This window comes from Aedes aegypti, unplaced genomic scaffold (assembly GCF_002204515.2).
Source record: "Aedes aegypti strain LVP_AGWG unplaced genomic scaffold, AaegL5.0 Primary Assembly AGWG_AaegL5_hic_scaff_379_PBJ_arrow, whole genome shotgun sequence".
Taxonomy (NCBI): Eukaryota; Metazoa; Arthropoda; class Insecta; order Diptera; family Culicidae; genus Aedes; species Aedes aegypti.
Genome location: NW_018736044.1, coordinates 339 through 15498, shown reverse-complemented (window position 1 = coordinate 15498; position 15160 = coordinate 339). Strand labels below are relative to the sequence as shown.

At 41.5% G+C, this 15160-nt stretch overlaps 2 protein-coding genes across 2 annotated transcripts; both read right to left on the bottom strand.

Annotated features, from left to right (window-relative positions):
* Positions 1-1577: 1577 nt before the first annotated feature.
* LOC5576621 lies at positions 1578-2390 on the bottom strand. The gene has a single exon (XM_001662726.1). The coding sequence runs from the start codon at positions 2388-2390 to the stop codon at positions 1578-1580; it is 813 nt and encodes a 270-aa protein (XP_001662776.1).
* A 4402-nt stretch (positions 2391-6792) lies between these two features.
* Positions 6793-7473, bottom strand: LOC110681083. Its single transcript, XM_021856858.1, has 2 exons — positions 6935-7473; positions 6793-6881 (listed from the first exon to the last, which is right to left on the bottom strand). Exons 1-2 carry the CDS (start codon positions 7269-7271, stop codon positions 6793-6795), a joined length of 426 nt encoding a protein of 141 aa, XP_021712550.1. The 5' UTR covers positions 7272-7473.
* Positions 7474-15160: the final 7687 nt, after the last annotated feature.

The following is a 15160-nucleotide window of genomic DNA, read 5'->3' as shown; positions in this document are numbered from 1 at the left end:
AAACGAGTTCTAGGACATCTCATTACTGCCAAAAACTTCTATCGGACTTCGAAATCGACTCAAAAAAATGCAATAATCGATCAGTTTATTGCTTTTTTACACTTGGTCTGCTTTGTCTGAACAGAAATTGTTGGTATTTCTGACCACCCATCCAAATTTGGTATATGTTCAAAAATTAAAAATCAAATGCATCGAATTAAGTAATATTAATAAATTTCTATTGATTGATGATTGAGAAGAAGAATTATTTTATGTCGAAAAATCTGACATATCACTTGAAATGTCTTTAATTTCTTAGTATTCCTCAGCGCGCCGATCATTTTCGCTATTATGGTAATAAGCACTTGGTCCACTCTGACTGCATACTTTTATCGATTTTTATCAATCATCCAAAGTAAATTTGTTACATATCTCTCGCCGTTTACAGCATTCATCAAATCTGATCAAAGTGAAATGGAGTTAAAGTAATTTCGCATCTAATGGTAGAATAATCCCATTTTCCCAAGTTTTGCACTTGGTCCACTCTGACTAAATGCCGACCATATTATCTTTGATCGTTTATTACCAGTAGCAAATATATTTGTGAGTAGCTATCAAACTGGTTTCATCAACGGGCTCGACGACGTACAAAATCTTCACTGTACGGCAAATTCTTCAGAAATGCCGTAAATACCGAATCCCAACGCATGACATGTTCATCGATTTTGAATTGGCATATGATATCAACGGCCGCAATGCGTTTCGAAAAAATACAACGAATACAGCTTTCGTGAAGCGATAAAAGTCGGATTTATGGATAATGCTAATAGGAGGAACCGAGTAGTTGATGAGTTCGTCTACTTCGGATCCTCGGGAGAACTTCCATAGTCGGGGAACTCTGAATCGAAATCAACCAGATCCACCGTCGGTTAGTAGTTCAGTAATACGCAACGCAACAATAATTGTAGGTCGTCGAGCTGAACTTCAGTTTTAATCTGGAATCACCGGACCAACATCGGTTCCCTATAGGTCAGCTCGTGGAAAAAGATTGAGGTATTAGAAGAAGATTTGGTTTTAAGAGACCTTCCTTCATCGGAGAACCTTCCGTCTCTCTCGATTAGGCTTGGCTCGTCGCCGGAGACTAGTGAAGTGACGATTAAGTGGTAATCAAGTTCGTTAGGGTACAAGCAAACCGTAAAACCATGCTCTATCCGCAATCGTTGGACCGTCCTCGACTCCCAACCGGATGAAAGATAGCAGTAATTAAGAAAGCTAGTGAAGGCGGGAAGCGATGATAGGTGAAAAGATAGAAATGAAAACCTAATGTGGGTGCAACAGAGCCCAAACGATGCGATGTAGAAAAAGTTAATAAATGACAAATAAACGATATAAATAGACATTATCTATCAAGAAGAGTAAACATTTATTCTCAAGTAACCACTAGTTCATCAATTCACCTTTTTGGCCTAGTTAGGTTGTTATACGACTAGTATAGAGCATGTTAGCACAAAGCACGCAGGGAGAATTAAAGAGATATTTTGTAACATGGGTTATTGAATTCATGTTTAATACATAATCGAAATTTTATCACAACACATTTATTCAATGATCGTTGGTGCAGCAGCTGTCGTTTTTGGTGTGACACACACTCGCAAGTCCTTGTCGTAGTTCTTTCCAGTGGGGCAACTCTGTGTCATGAATGTTAGCACCGCTCCGGAGTAGTAGCACTGGTAGTACTTGACTGGATCCGCATGCGCGTAGTTACCGGTTCCTGGACATTTGAACACGCAGCTGTTTCCATCAAAGTTGCAGTTATCCGGACACTTGAGCAACTGAATGCTCGTGGCAACATTGTTTTCGAACTGACAGAAGGCGTAATATTTCTTGCTAGTGCCATAGCTGACGAAAATTTTGTTCTCATCACATTTCACCGTTACGCAATCCGTGGCGTAGATCTTCTGCTTACACAGAGTGGTTTCCGCATTGTACACATAGTTTGGCGGGCACTCGTACACAGAAGATTCCTCATCAACACCTTCGCAGTAGTGGTAGATCTGACAATTTTTTGCGTCTGGGTAGAATCCAACTCCGGTACAAGCTACTCCAGAAGGAGTACATCCTGCAACGCTGTCATATGTCGCAGAACATGCACCGTTGACGCAGAAAGGAGTGGATGGAGTCGCCGCAGTGCAGTTCTTCGTGCTTTGTGTTGAACCCAAGCAAACTAGCACGTTATTACAGTCCTTACATGTGGTATAAACGCTGACTCCATCGCAGGTTGGTTCCGTAGCTGCTGCAAATGCTACAAAAGGTCCATCCGATGAACTTTTAACCAGCTTGCCGGGTACTTCAACCGCGGCAGTTGAGAGCTGGATCAGTGCACAGACAAGTAGGAACACTTTGTGAGCCATTTTTACAAGTAACTGAGGAACCGAGCAAACTGATGGCAGATTTTATATGAATTGCTACACCAACAGGCATGAGGTTCAAGTTCAAGTCCAATAAAAACGAGATGACGCCCAAACAAATGATATGGTAGATAACGGAGATTTTTTGGCAAGTAGCCAAGAGCACTTGACGTCACTTCGTCAACAACGGTAGCGAAATTTGGCATATAAGATTGCAGAATTTGTCTTATCATAAGGGGTTGTTCATTAATTACGTACGGTCTTAGGGCGAGAAGGTTCAAGAGAACGAGGCGATCCTTATACAAATTTCCAAGTCTCCATACAAAAGGCGTGACGTGGGGATAGGATTGAAAATTGCCAAATTTTGCATGATGTATTCATGCACTATCCCCGAATGTCACTGAACCTTTCAAGGTTGTTATTTAAATATTAATCAGAGTTACTTTTAACAAGCTTAGTTTCCTAACAATTGTTTACAGGTGATATTAACGTTCAATAATAAATCATGTTTGTCATCGTCAAAATTACAAAAGCTGTTTTTCTTATCGGAACTGAAATTTAATTAATTACGATAGGAAATCAAAATACAGTGAAAATAGTTTTATAACTCCCCCGAGACTCCCTTGGGAACTCCTGAAGAGCTACAGTGGCTTCTAATCACTCCCGGGAAACTAGCTCAGTAAAATGAGATCCCTGAAATGTGTCGCAGGGTCGGCATATTACTGGGTAATCGGAGGGGCTTCGCGAACAACGTATGAAAACCAAGAATGTTCACATTTTTAAACATTTATTGGACCCTGTGTGGTGTATGGGTGAGGGTTTGAAGTTCTTTTGTGGCGTGTTAGCGAGACATGGAAAATTCATCGTACTCACAGCTGCAGCTTGGTGACATCTCCTCCATCGCGTAGGCCCACACGGCTGCTCCTGCACTACCGTGTGGCCAGAAACTCGCAGCGAGGCTGCTCGGGGTTGGTGGAATGACGGATTGGCTGCATTCAGCAGGCGTAGCCGGTGCAGATCCGGTGAACAAGCGTCTTCCTTCCTTGACGAAATCGGCACGACCCAGGACGTGACCGGAATGACCGTGCCGAGAAGGGATCCTCCTTTGCGGTTAAGGCCGAAGATCTGAGGAATTTGTCCGGCATCAGACAAGACTTGAGTGCTTTGAATAGCTCGCTCTTCGTAATCAGAAAAATAAATTACATTATTTTTTAAGCTAATTCAAAGGGTATCTTTGTACATTCTTGAAATGTCTTATAGAAATTCTGAAAAAAACACGTTGGAAAAACCGAACTAAGCGAAAAAATACCAGTTGGAAATGATCCTGTACATACATTTAAAGCCTTCCTTAGCATACTTAAATGTAAACATGGCAACTTTTACAAAAAAAGCTTTCAGTTAGCCCCTCTACTATTTAGTAGCATCATTTTGCAACCCCAAAAAAATTTTTTTTTGTTTTTCGATACTTTTGCTCTATTTGTTTTCAAGTACTTAAAAAATCTTCTACTTTTAGAATATGTGTTCTAGATCAGGATATATGTATTCCAAAATTCCTTTAGAGACCGACGCACAGTGGCCGCACTTCACACCAATACTTGCCAAAAGTACAATTATCACTTAAAACATTGATTTTTTAACATAACATGATTTTTAATTCAAGATGGTCAAGAGTCAACGATGGTGTTCGAAGTTCTTCTTCTTCTTTCTGGCGTTACGTCCCCACTGGGACAGAGCCTGCTGCTCAGCTTAGTGTTCTTATGAGCACTTCCACAGTTGTTAACTGAGAGCATACTATGCTAATGACCATTTTTGCATGCGTATATCGTGTGGCAGGTACGATGATACTTTATGCCCTGGGAAGTCGAGAAAATTTCCAACCCGAAAAGATCCTCGACCGGTGGGATTCGAACCCACGACCCTCAGCTTGGTCTTGCTGAATAGCTGCGCGTTTACCGCTACGGCTATCTGGGCCCCTTTGATGTTGTATGAGGTAAATACAAGGAGTATCTTCCGTTATTAGCGTTACAAACATGTTTGAAATTCGGATTCATCACTGTTAACAAGGAAGCTATCTTTACGATATTCTCGAATAAGAGCGGTGCAGAGCAAATAATCGCTGAATTTCCGGACGTATTTGAAAGTTTAGGTCGTGTAGAAGGAGAAGTAAGCTTAGAAATCGATAGATCAATTCCACCGAAACAGCAAACTCCAAGACGAGTTCCTCGAAAATTGCGAGCTGAGATGAAAAAGCCGTTTGATAACAAACTGAGACTCTGCATCGATCCCGTGGACCTAAATAAGGCATTGTTAGACGTTAAATATCACATTACGAAATTAGAAGAAATTTTACCAGAGTTACATCAAGCATAAGTATTCGGCTGTCTTGATGCAAAGAAATAATTTTGGGAACTAGAAACTAGACAAATTTTAGGTTTGCGATACATTAAAAGTTTGATTGTGAATAGTTCTGAATTTCCAGATTAGCGAATCTGAAGTTATTTTCAAGTGACGATGAACATTTTAGGTCAATCAGAGCACTTGAAGCCTTGATCTAAGCGAACTTTAGTCTGATCAATACTGTTAATGAAACTATATTTGATTTCAGTCAAATACTATGATGAAAACTGCAGAATTGCTTTAGTTAGAAAATTTAAGAACTTTGATTGCAGTTGGACGAACTGAGCGAGGTTCTTTAGCGAAATATTTCTTTTTCAAGCTTTTATTAATGTGTTTGAATGGATTAACCACAAGTTCAGCATTAACGGATGTATTTATAATTTTGATAAAACTGATGAAATATTGATAATTTTGTATCACAGCATCAAAATTTCGATTATTATTGAAGTTGCGAGTTCCACTGTTTTTTTTCGACGAGGACAAATAAATATCCCGACGTAACTTTCGCACCCTGGAAGTTTCAAAATATTCTCCCAATTTCACAGCTAGAACTACTACACTCCCATACAAAATGCATATACTTTCAACTTTTCAATTACAAATCTTAGCCCAAATTTTGAACGTTTTCGTAAAAAATATCCAAAGCACATAAAAATTTAATAATGATATGGATTTGATACACAGATTTATCTGTAATTACACAGATTTTTTGTTGATTTTTTTTTAATTTTTGATACCATGTGTATAAGACTATTCAAAATGTGATTTGTTATCCGCCATTACGTCGGAAAAATCATAAGCATGAACTAAAACCACCTTCAGATATTCAAGAACACACATAAAGAGAACAAATCAGGTGTCTTAAATGAAAATTCTATCGATTGATCGCAACCATGGAGTTACCAATAGATCAAATTTTCAACGCTGTCGATTATTCCGTTCCCCTAATTTGTACTTAAGAAAGTTTAGAGTATGGTTTGGTTTGGTATAATTAAAAGCACATTTTAAAGCATAAGTTATTATTAGTATTTTCTTTATTAACGAGACATTCAGCTTGGGACGGATTCATCTCGAAGCAAAGAGATAAGATATATCAAAACAAACCCCCTGATTTACATTACCGAACAATTCAACTGTTGAGATTTCACCGGAATCCGTAATGTAATGTAAGCGTGGTGTAGTGTAGTTTATTAACAGAAATGTGCTTTATTAAGCTACAGGTTATGAACAAGCTTCATGTGCTATCTACGTTTGAATATTGTTTTTTATTTCTCAAAACTTATTCTAAGGAAGAAGCTTCTTCGGCTCTCTCTTACCACTTTGTTGTTCGGCCCTTGAATATTGAAAACACACCTGGCAAAAAGCCTCTAACAACGTTGCTAGTCTGTCGAAGATATTGCAAAGCTACTGGATTGAGCACTTCTGACTATTGTTTTGCCACAATAGGCCAGGACAAATGATTAACCTAGAGTGAATTTATAGCAGAGAAAAAGTAGGTTTTGTATGAAAATTGACAAGTAAATGAATGAGAAGTTCATTCACTTCTCCTGGCCTATCCATCGTGATACTGCCAACATTTCTCATTCCGCTTGAATTAAGGTTCATTCCATGTGCTTTCCATGGCCATCATCTGTATCAAATAACTCCCTAAGTCGTTGACGGAACAGCACACAACTTCAACGCGTTATCGAAATACTTCCCTCTGCTGCACTGTTTCTCGCTGGCAACAAGCTTGGATCTTGAGTAATAGCACTGGTAGTACTTCCGCGGATCCGGATGGGTGAAATTGCCTTCCCTTGGGCAAACGAACACGCACCCGGTTCCTTCGAACTTCGCATAGTCCACGCATTTGAACATGTAAATGTTGGACACCTCCATTCCATCATACTGACAGTACGCGTAGTAGGTTTTGCTGTTTCCGTACGGCACAAAGAGTTCATCCACGTCGCAATCCACCGTGACGCAGTCCGTATTCTTGGAAGCCTGACGGCACATGTGCGTTGCCGGATTATAAAACGTACCTTGGAGGACACTGGTAGATGGTGGAAGGTTCGAGCGCCTTGTCGCAGTAATGGTAAATGACGCAGTTGAAAGGATCTGATCGAAAAGGTTTCGTTAGATTTTACACAATTGAACTACAGGATACTTACCTGGGAAATACCCAGCATTGGTACACGTGAACGATGATGTCGAGCAGTCACCATTGCTTGAACGAACAGCGGAACAAGCTCCATTCACGCAGTACGGCTTACCAGGGGCAATTGTTGTGCAATCTCTGGCGTCCGAAATGGGACCAATACAGCCCAGAATAGTGTTGCAGTCGCTGCAAGTGCTGTAGAAGTTCTCTCCATCGCATGTAGTACGAGAAGCGGCCGTTGAAATACCGGTATCCAATGCAGATATAAGAGTTCCTGGAAGTTCCTGTTTGGCGGAACGAACCTGGAGTACGAGAACGGATGCTAACACAAACGGAAGTAGTGATCTCATAGCTGCTACTAGGTAGACACTGGAATGAATTTAGTGAGGTGTGGATGTTTTATAATTTTGATGGAGTTTGTTTTTAGTTTGTTATGTCCAAGGTCAAGGACAAGTACGAAAAATGTTATCTATTTGAACACAGATAAAGGGCTTTTATCTTCTAAATGATGCGAAATTATACGGGTGAACTTCTTCCGGACTCTGGGATTAAAATATAGTATAGTAATATAGAATCATCTGTCTAAATGTAGACTGTATTCGAAATTCAAATAATCCAAAATAGAAATTAGAACATAAATTTAGTATGTACGGATCATTTAATAAATGAAGGGTATACCCTATAGGATGAATTATTAACACACAAGAAATAAACCGTCTGAGTTTAAGTATGCATTTCGAGGGGTCCGTTCCAAAAATTGTCTACCACATTCATTTACTTTGGGTTTTTCTATACTAAGAATTGATAAAACAACATCGCTTAGTGTGAACAGGTGCCAACTGCAAAACGAATAAAGTTAAAGCTTCTAAATTCATTTCCTAATTTGTGCGCTATTTCCCTGACCTGGCTTTAAATTTCGGTGCTGTTTCTTATTTACTTTTGCGATTGCGGTTTGAATTTCCAGGAAATCTTTGCGTGACCAAGCCTTCAACGTTTGAATATTTGCTTATGCAATATATGGTCCCAGATAACAGAACATCCGACTTTCTTATCTTTCCAAAGTTTTAAGCACAGCATCAAAGACATTGTCCTCTCCTATTATTGTTGCAACAATTCTACTCCGCAAAAAACAGTTTATCACCACTTCAACATAATATGACATTGATCGCTCGCCGCGTGCTAAGCGATTTTCTAGGCTTTGCACTGCAATGTTCGAGAACTTTCTCCGTGTTGGTAAACATTGCCACATTGAATTGTAAATCTCTCTATTTCAACGGGGCATACTTGTGTATGTATCGGTCAGCCAATCGGGAGCGTCTGAGAGACTCCCCCACTCAACTGCCTCATGAAGGGTCCGCAAGTTCGACATCATAGCGCTGCAGGAAGTTTGCTGGAAAAGGTCGACGACGGTACATACGTATAGGGATGGTTATACCATCTACCATAGCTGCGGCAACATACATGAGCTGGGCACAGCTTTTATCGTGATGGGCGAAATGTAGAGGCGCGTGACTGGGTGGTGGCCAATCGACAACAGAATGTGAAAATTGAGGATAATCAACGTGCACAGCCCTCACCTAGCAAGTAACGATGACGATGAGGACGCTTTCTACGTGCAGGTGGAACGTGAATACGGCAGCTCCTCAAGCCATTGATGTCAAATTCGTTATTATCGAGAAGTTCAGCGATCACCCAGCTTATGAACGAAAACGGCCTTAGACTGATTGATTACGCCGCCTCCAAGAGCATGGCCATACGTAGTACCTACTTCCGGCACAGTCTCCCTTATCGGTACACCTGGAGATCACCCCAGCAGAATCGCAAATCGACCACGTTCTGATTGATGAAAGACACTTCTCGGACATTATAGACGTCAGAACCTATCACGGCGCAAACATCGATTCGGACCACTACCTTGTGGTGGTTAAAGTGCACCAAAGACTTTCCATTGTGAACAACATTCGGTACCGACGCCCACCACGGTGCAATCTGGAACGACTCAAGCTACCTGAAGTTGCTTGTCTTGAAGCAGCGTTGAAAAAAGAGCTCACTGAAGCCCCTCTTGAGGACTGCTGGAGTAGTGTTGAAGCATCTGGGATAAAAAGCGTCGCCTGGAAGAGTTGGAGTGCGAAGAGATGGAGCAGCAGTATCGTTTTCAAGAAACACGTAAGTTTTACAAGAAACTCAATGCATCCCGCAAAGGCTTTGTACCGTTAGCCGAAATGTGCCGGGATAATGATGAAGCTATCTTTACGGACGAACGTGAGATGATTGAAAGATGGAAGCACTACGTTGAACACCTGAATGGCGCAGAGGAGGAAGACTAAAGCAGCAGGAGAAATGGCTTCATCAGCACGGCGGATGAGGGAGACGTGCCAACTCCCACAATAGGTGAAGTTAAGGATGCTATCAAACAGCTCCTCCAAAAGTGTCGTGAATATCAAGTCCTTACGCACCACCTATTCATCGATTGCAAAGCGGACTATGATACCATCGATCGCGAAGAGCTATGGAAGATTATGGACGAGAATGGTTTTTCCGGGAAACTGACTAGACTGATCAAGGCAACGATGGATAGTGTACAGTGCTGTGTGAAGATATTGGGTGCGTTATCGAACCCGTTTGGAACATGCAAAGGACTTCGACAAATCAATGGTCTTTCCTGTTTCCAGTTCAATATTGCGCTAGAAGGTGTTATGAAACGGGTGAGCTTCAAATTGCGGATCACGATCTTCAAAAATCGACCTGCCAGTACATCTGTTTTGCTGACGACGTGGACATTGTCGGAAGAAAGTTCCAGGTGGTATCTGAATAGTATACCAGGCTGAAACGTGAACCAGACCGGGTTGGATTGAAGGTAAATACGTCGAAGACGAAATATCTTGCAGGCTGGAGGAACCGAGCACGATAGAGCTCGCATTGGCAGACGCGTGATGATCGACAAAGATGAATTCGAGGTGGTGGACGAATTTGTCTACCTCGGATCATTGGTAATGTCGGATAAGAACTGCAGCAGAGAAATTCGAAGACGTATCATTGCCGGAAGTCGTGCTTACTACGGACTCCACAAGATCTTGCCGTCTGGTAAACTTCACTTCCGTACTAAGTGTACCATGTAAAAGACGCTGATAAGACCAACATATTTATTCATATAATCTTGCAGATTGATGTGTCGCAAGCCTTGCTTTATAATTGGTCCATATATTCCTACTTTCCTGTGAGAACCAAGTGTCCGGAAGATTTCCGAAATGTAGTCAATGTGACCGAAAAGGATTAAAATAGTCTCAAACATATTCATTCGTAACAACTTGAAGATTGATATTTCGCAAGCCTTGCTTCATAACTGGTCCATATATGGTCACTTTCTGAGGGAACCAGGTGCCCGGAAGACTTCCGGAACGTAGCCAATGTGGCCAAAATCATTTGATATAGTCTTCATCATACTTGATTCGTAAAATCTTGAATATTGATACGCCGCAAACAACGCACCAGTCCGTAAATGGCCACTTTCCCAGGGGAGCCAAGTGTCCGGAAGACTACCGAAATACAGTCAAAATTGGCCAAAAAGTTCCTAATTGGTTTAAAGTGACCTCTTTTTGATAAATCATGAAGAATCACATGTTGAAGTCCAGGTTTCTGAAGCATTTTACTAGTGGATCATCATTCGGGAAACCTATCCCACTGCACCCCGGAATAGCTCCGGAACCATGTGGCTAATACAATTTTCTGTATGACTTATGGAAAGTAGAGACGTAGAGTAGTAGAGTCACAGAGCGGTGAGCACAGTAGCGCGTTAACTGTTAGGTGATGGAGGAAAATAGCACCGTCTCACGCCACGTGCAACAACCGCGAAGGAAACTTACTGACGGATAAAACAATAGTAGCCGCCAGGTGGAAAGAGTCATTGTTGAACAGAGAACAGAGAAGTGGATCTGGTAGCAGAATGACGATGGACAGGCTGTGGAACCTCCAACGCTAAATGAGATAAAAAGGACAACACAGCTGATGGGAAGGCCGAGATCCCGGCCAAACTTCTCAAACACGGAAGTGATCAGCTGCATGAACTTCGTCACCGTATTATTTCGAAGATATGGGAGGAAGAACAAATGCCTACTAGGGGGCTGGATCCTATTCTTGGCACTTTTGATTCACTTCGGCAGTGAGGTTTTTTTGAAAGCTACAGAGCTCAAATTTAGCCACAATGTGCGTCGTACTAAAACGATTCTTATTACAAAGTTTCAGACAATGCGGCCGAGAAAAACCCCCCATGCCAAAGTGAATCATGAAGTGCCCAACTAGCTCTGCACCCTAGTAGGTTGAATAGTCTAATTTGCCGTTTGTACAAGAAAGAGCATCTGGAGGGGATAACACACCTTAATTCGGCGTACAAAAACCTTATCTGGAATTCTGTTCAACAGGTTAAGACCGTATGAGCTGCCTTCTGCCGACGAATACTAAGCTGGTTTTGAGATGGCCGATCAACGACGGATCAATTGTTTACCCAGCGTTGACGCAGGACCCTAGATAAAATTTCGGGAGTACAACTTGCAGACTCATCATCTGTTTGTAGATTGCAAAGCAACGTTTGAAATGGTGGAAGAATTCGTGTATAGAACACTATTGACGTGAGATAATAATGTTACCCACGAGGTGAAAAGACCTAATGCAGTTGCAAAGTCGGGCTTTCTACGGGCTTCGTAACCAGCTGAAATCCCGTAGCCTGCAAAACGATTACAAAACTCACGTAGTTCAAGACACCGATCCTTCTAGTTGTCCTATATAGTCATGAATCGGGGACACTGAAGTAAAGCCGACCGGAGAGCCTTCGGGAGATTTGAACGTAAAGATCTGCGAACAATACTCGGCTGTAAATTATAACCGACATCAGGCGTCGTCACATGAATCATAAGTTGTACCAATTGCATAAAAAAATGGATATTGTCAAGCGCATAAAACAGCGACAGGCTGCGTTGTGCTGGTCATGTTGCCAGTATGGCCAGACGAACGACAAGCAAAGATAATATTCAATAAAATAACCCGGAGGAGACCGCCGACTTTTGTGGTAGAGGCTTTTTGCTGTTGAGAAGGACTTAAGGTGAATTACCCAGACAACCAGAAGTCGCAGGAAAGTTCACGTAATAACTCGTTTATTCATGCAAACTACATCAAAACCGCAAAACACGGTGGATAAAATCGTCAGATTGATGAGTTTCCTCGCATAAAACGCTTTTTTCTGAGTTCATTTGTACATTTTGTTTCGTCCCGTACACTTGTACAAAGTAAATCGAAGTAATCCGTAGCAGCTGTCAAATCAACACTTGTTATCATAAGTTAAGTCGCATAAGTTAGTTCGGTAGAAAAATTTACACTCTCGCATTTTTATGCTAATTATTCATCACATAATATATGCACGTATATCGCCTCCACTTTGTACGTAGAAGGCCTTTTCACGTCATCTTATAAATGAATTTTGCACAAAGCCTGCAGGTGATTTCGTTAATACGCACATTTTGGTTTCCTGGGTATAAAACGAAGCCAAACTTTGAATTTTCAAGTGTACAAGACTGGAGAATCTGAACAACAGTTCGCGTGGAAAACCAATCAAATTGCTTGCTTGCTGGTGGTGACCAATGGGATTGAAGCGCGGTTTTGGTCTCAAGTCTGTGCTCCTTGAAAAATTTTAGGTGTGCTTCGTTCTATAATCACCTTAACGGGCACTTAAACGTTCAGGGGACTGGAAGCGATTGGCATAGGACCGAGCCCAAGTGGAAGAAAGACTCACCACTCGGCGTAGATTCATCGTAGCGAAATTGACCCCATCAGAGTACCAAATAAGTATGACTGGTAAACTCATGATTTAGAAAATTCAAACACTTTTCCGTGCACTTTGTCCTGCCGGTGTCCAGAAATAACGAATGCTTCATGGCGAAGGATAGTGGTGGATGGCAGTTTTTGCATAGTTGATCATTGGTTCTTCATAACCAAGACACATATTTTGCAATTGCTAGTTTTGCGACCATCGTATCAATTAGTTCATTAAGTTCGAATGCACTTTAAAGATGAGTTAAAGAAATAGATATATAAACATTCTAAGATTTTCTAAGCCAGTTTCTATTGAAACAATGTTTATTGAAAACCTTTATGGCATATTAGCTGGGAGCCCCCCACCTTTATGTTTTGTAAAGAGCTTGAGGACGTGGCGCGCGGTACGCACCTGGTCCATCGGTATCTTGTCCCACATCTTGGTAATTAGCTTCTTAAGAGCCAGTTCGCGAGAGGCGCAACCCCTTCTTGTATCGATGTTCTTCGATCAAGCTGAAATTTTCAGGGAATTTTAAAATTAGTTTTTTGATCTAGTTCGGGTTGGTAAGAAAAAAAATCGATTTGAAAATCACTATTTTTTTTTTTTTGAAAAAACTTGTTTTTCTCGATATGAAGTACTTTTAAAATTCATAAACCATGCTTATCTTACAGTTTATATAACGTAGAGTAATAATGCTAAATTTCAACATAATCCGTGCAGTTTTACTATAGTTATATCAGTTTTTGTGATTTTGCATGTTTAGTGACATGAAATCATTGGGGGTCATTTTGTCCCACTTCCCCCTAATATAAAAATCTAAAATTTGCAAAACATCTTCTCTTATATAGTAGAACATTCCCTGAAAATTTCTTCCTGACGAAGAGGGGGTTGCGGTTCTCCGCGAACTGGCTCTTAAATTGGTCCATAGTACTTACTTCACGTTCGCTTCTGCTTGGCCAGCATGTACGACCTTATGTCCAGGGGAAATTCCGAAGTTCCAGAGCCACAACCACCTTCAGAACCTCGGTCTAATAATACGCTGCGTAAATTTTCATTTGGATACGGCCCCCTAAACCATCACCGACGCGGCGCTTTGGAACCGCGGGATGTTTATGAGGGACTGGGGATGTTGGCGAACGTCGGCGCCCACAGACGATCATTTTGGACATTGAGCGACTGTTGCAAACAAAGAGTTACTCATCAGAAAACACGAACTCCTGATCTGCGTGCCGTGAGAGCATCAGTTTGGCTCTGTCCCAACCTCTTTTCCGTTGTGGCCTGCGTTACTCCGTGAACCTTGCGTATATGGCTTGTATCCCATGTCAATCGACACATCCAGATTCAGCGCGGGTCTTCTGGAATCGAGCGATTATTTTTTGAGCGAATCCGCTCCCTCGCCTCCTTAAAAGATTCCCAAATGCAAGGCGAATCTTTTACGGCGAAAAGCCACCGTTGTCGCGTTGCTCTAGATAGTATCATATAAGAGTGCTTACAGCGACACAAAGACGGAATCGCGGCGATTTTTCGTCGCTCTCGCTGAAAAAACGCGGGGGAGGCTTAAATGCTGGCGTCCACGCCGAATGCGGCCGCCCGGATCTTACACGGTCCGATCCCGTCTCCCGGTACCTAATGGTATAAATGAAATTCCGCTTCACCCCGAGTGATTTCAACCGCCAGAATATGTCACTGGGTCGCTCACCTCTCGCAAACAACTTCACTACGACGTCGCGGTACTCTTTTATCGTGCACGGTAAACAAACAACAAATAACAGCAAGTCGACATCATGCACGTCGGTTAGCCTATACAGGTCTCCAAGCAAAGTGCCATGAATACCAACACACGACTAATCTTACATAGGTCGATTTACATAGAATGAAAACGTATCGATGTTTGTTTGACATCATAAGAGCTTTTGGCCAACGTCAGTCAAACAAAGAAGTGAATATTTGTCAGCAATTCTATTTATGTTTGCTTTCTCACAGCAAACAAGAAATATTTTGTCCACATTGCACCACTACGCAGGCAATTGGATTGGTCTACATACGAAGCTGAAGCTGACACCAATATCAATACATAGAATGCACATGGTACGCATCTCCACAACGATGAAAAGTTGTATTCGAACTTATTGTACACCCTGTAGAATACTTCATAGTGAATAAAACACTTGCGAATGACGAAGACATAGATCATCCAGAGAAGCCATCAGATTATTATTTCCAAAATATGCGGAAGATATATGTTTGGTCTCTCTGTGTGGTCTATGAGGCAAATAGTTGTAAATTTTGTTTCCAACAATACCACTGTTATCTTTTTGCACTTATTTGGAAAAAAAATCCAAAACAAATTTACTTAAACACGAACGGTTTGCTTACCTTTAGCCGCATCGTATCCCTATCAGATGACTTGAGATAACGATGGAAAAGAGCCATGCA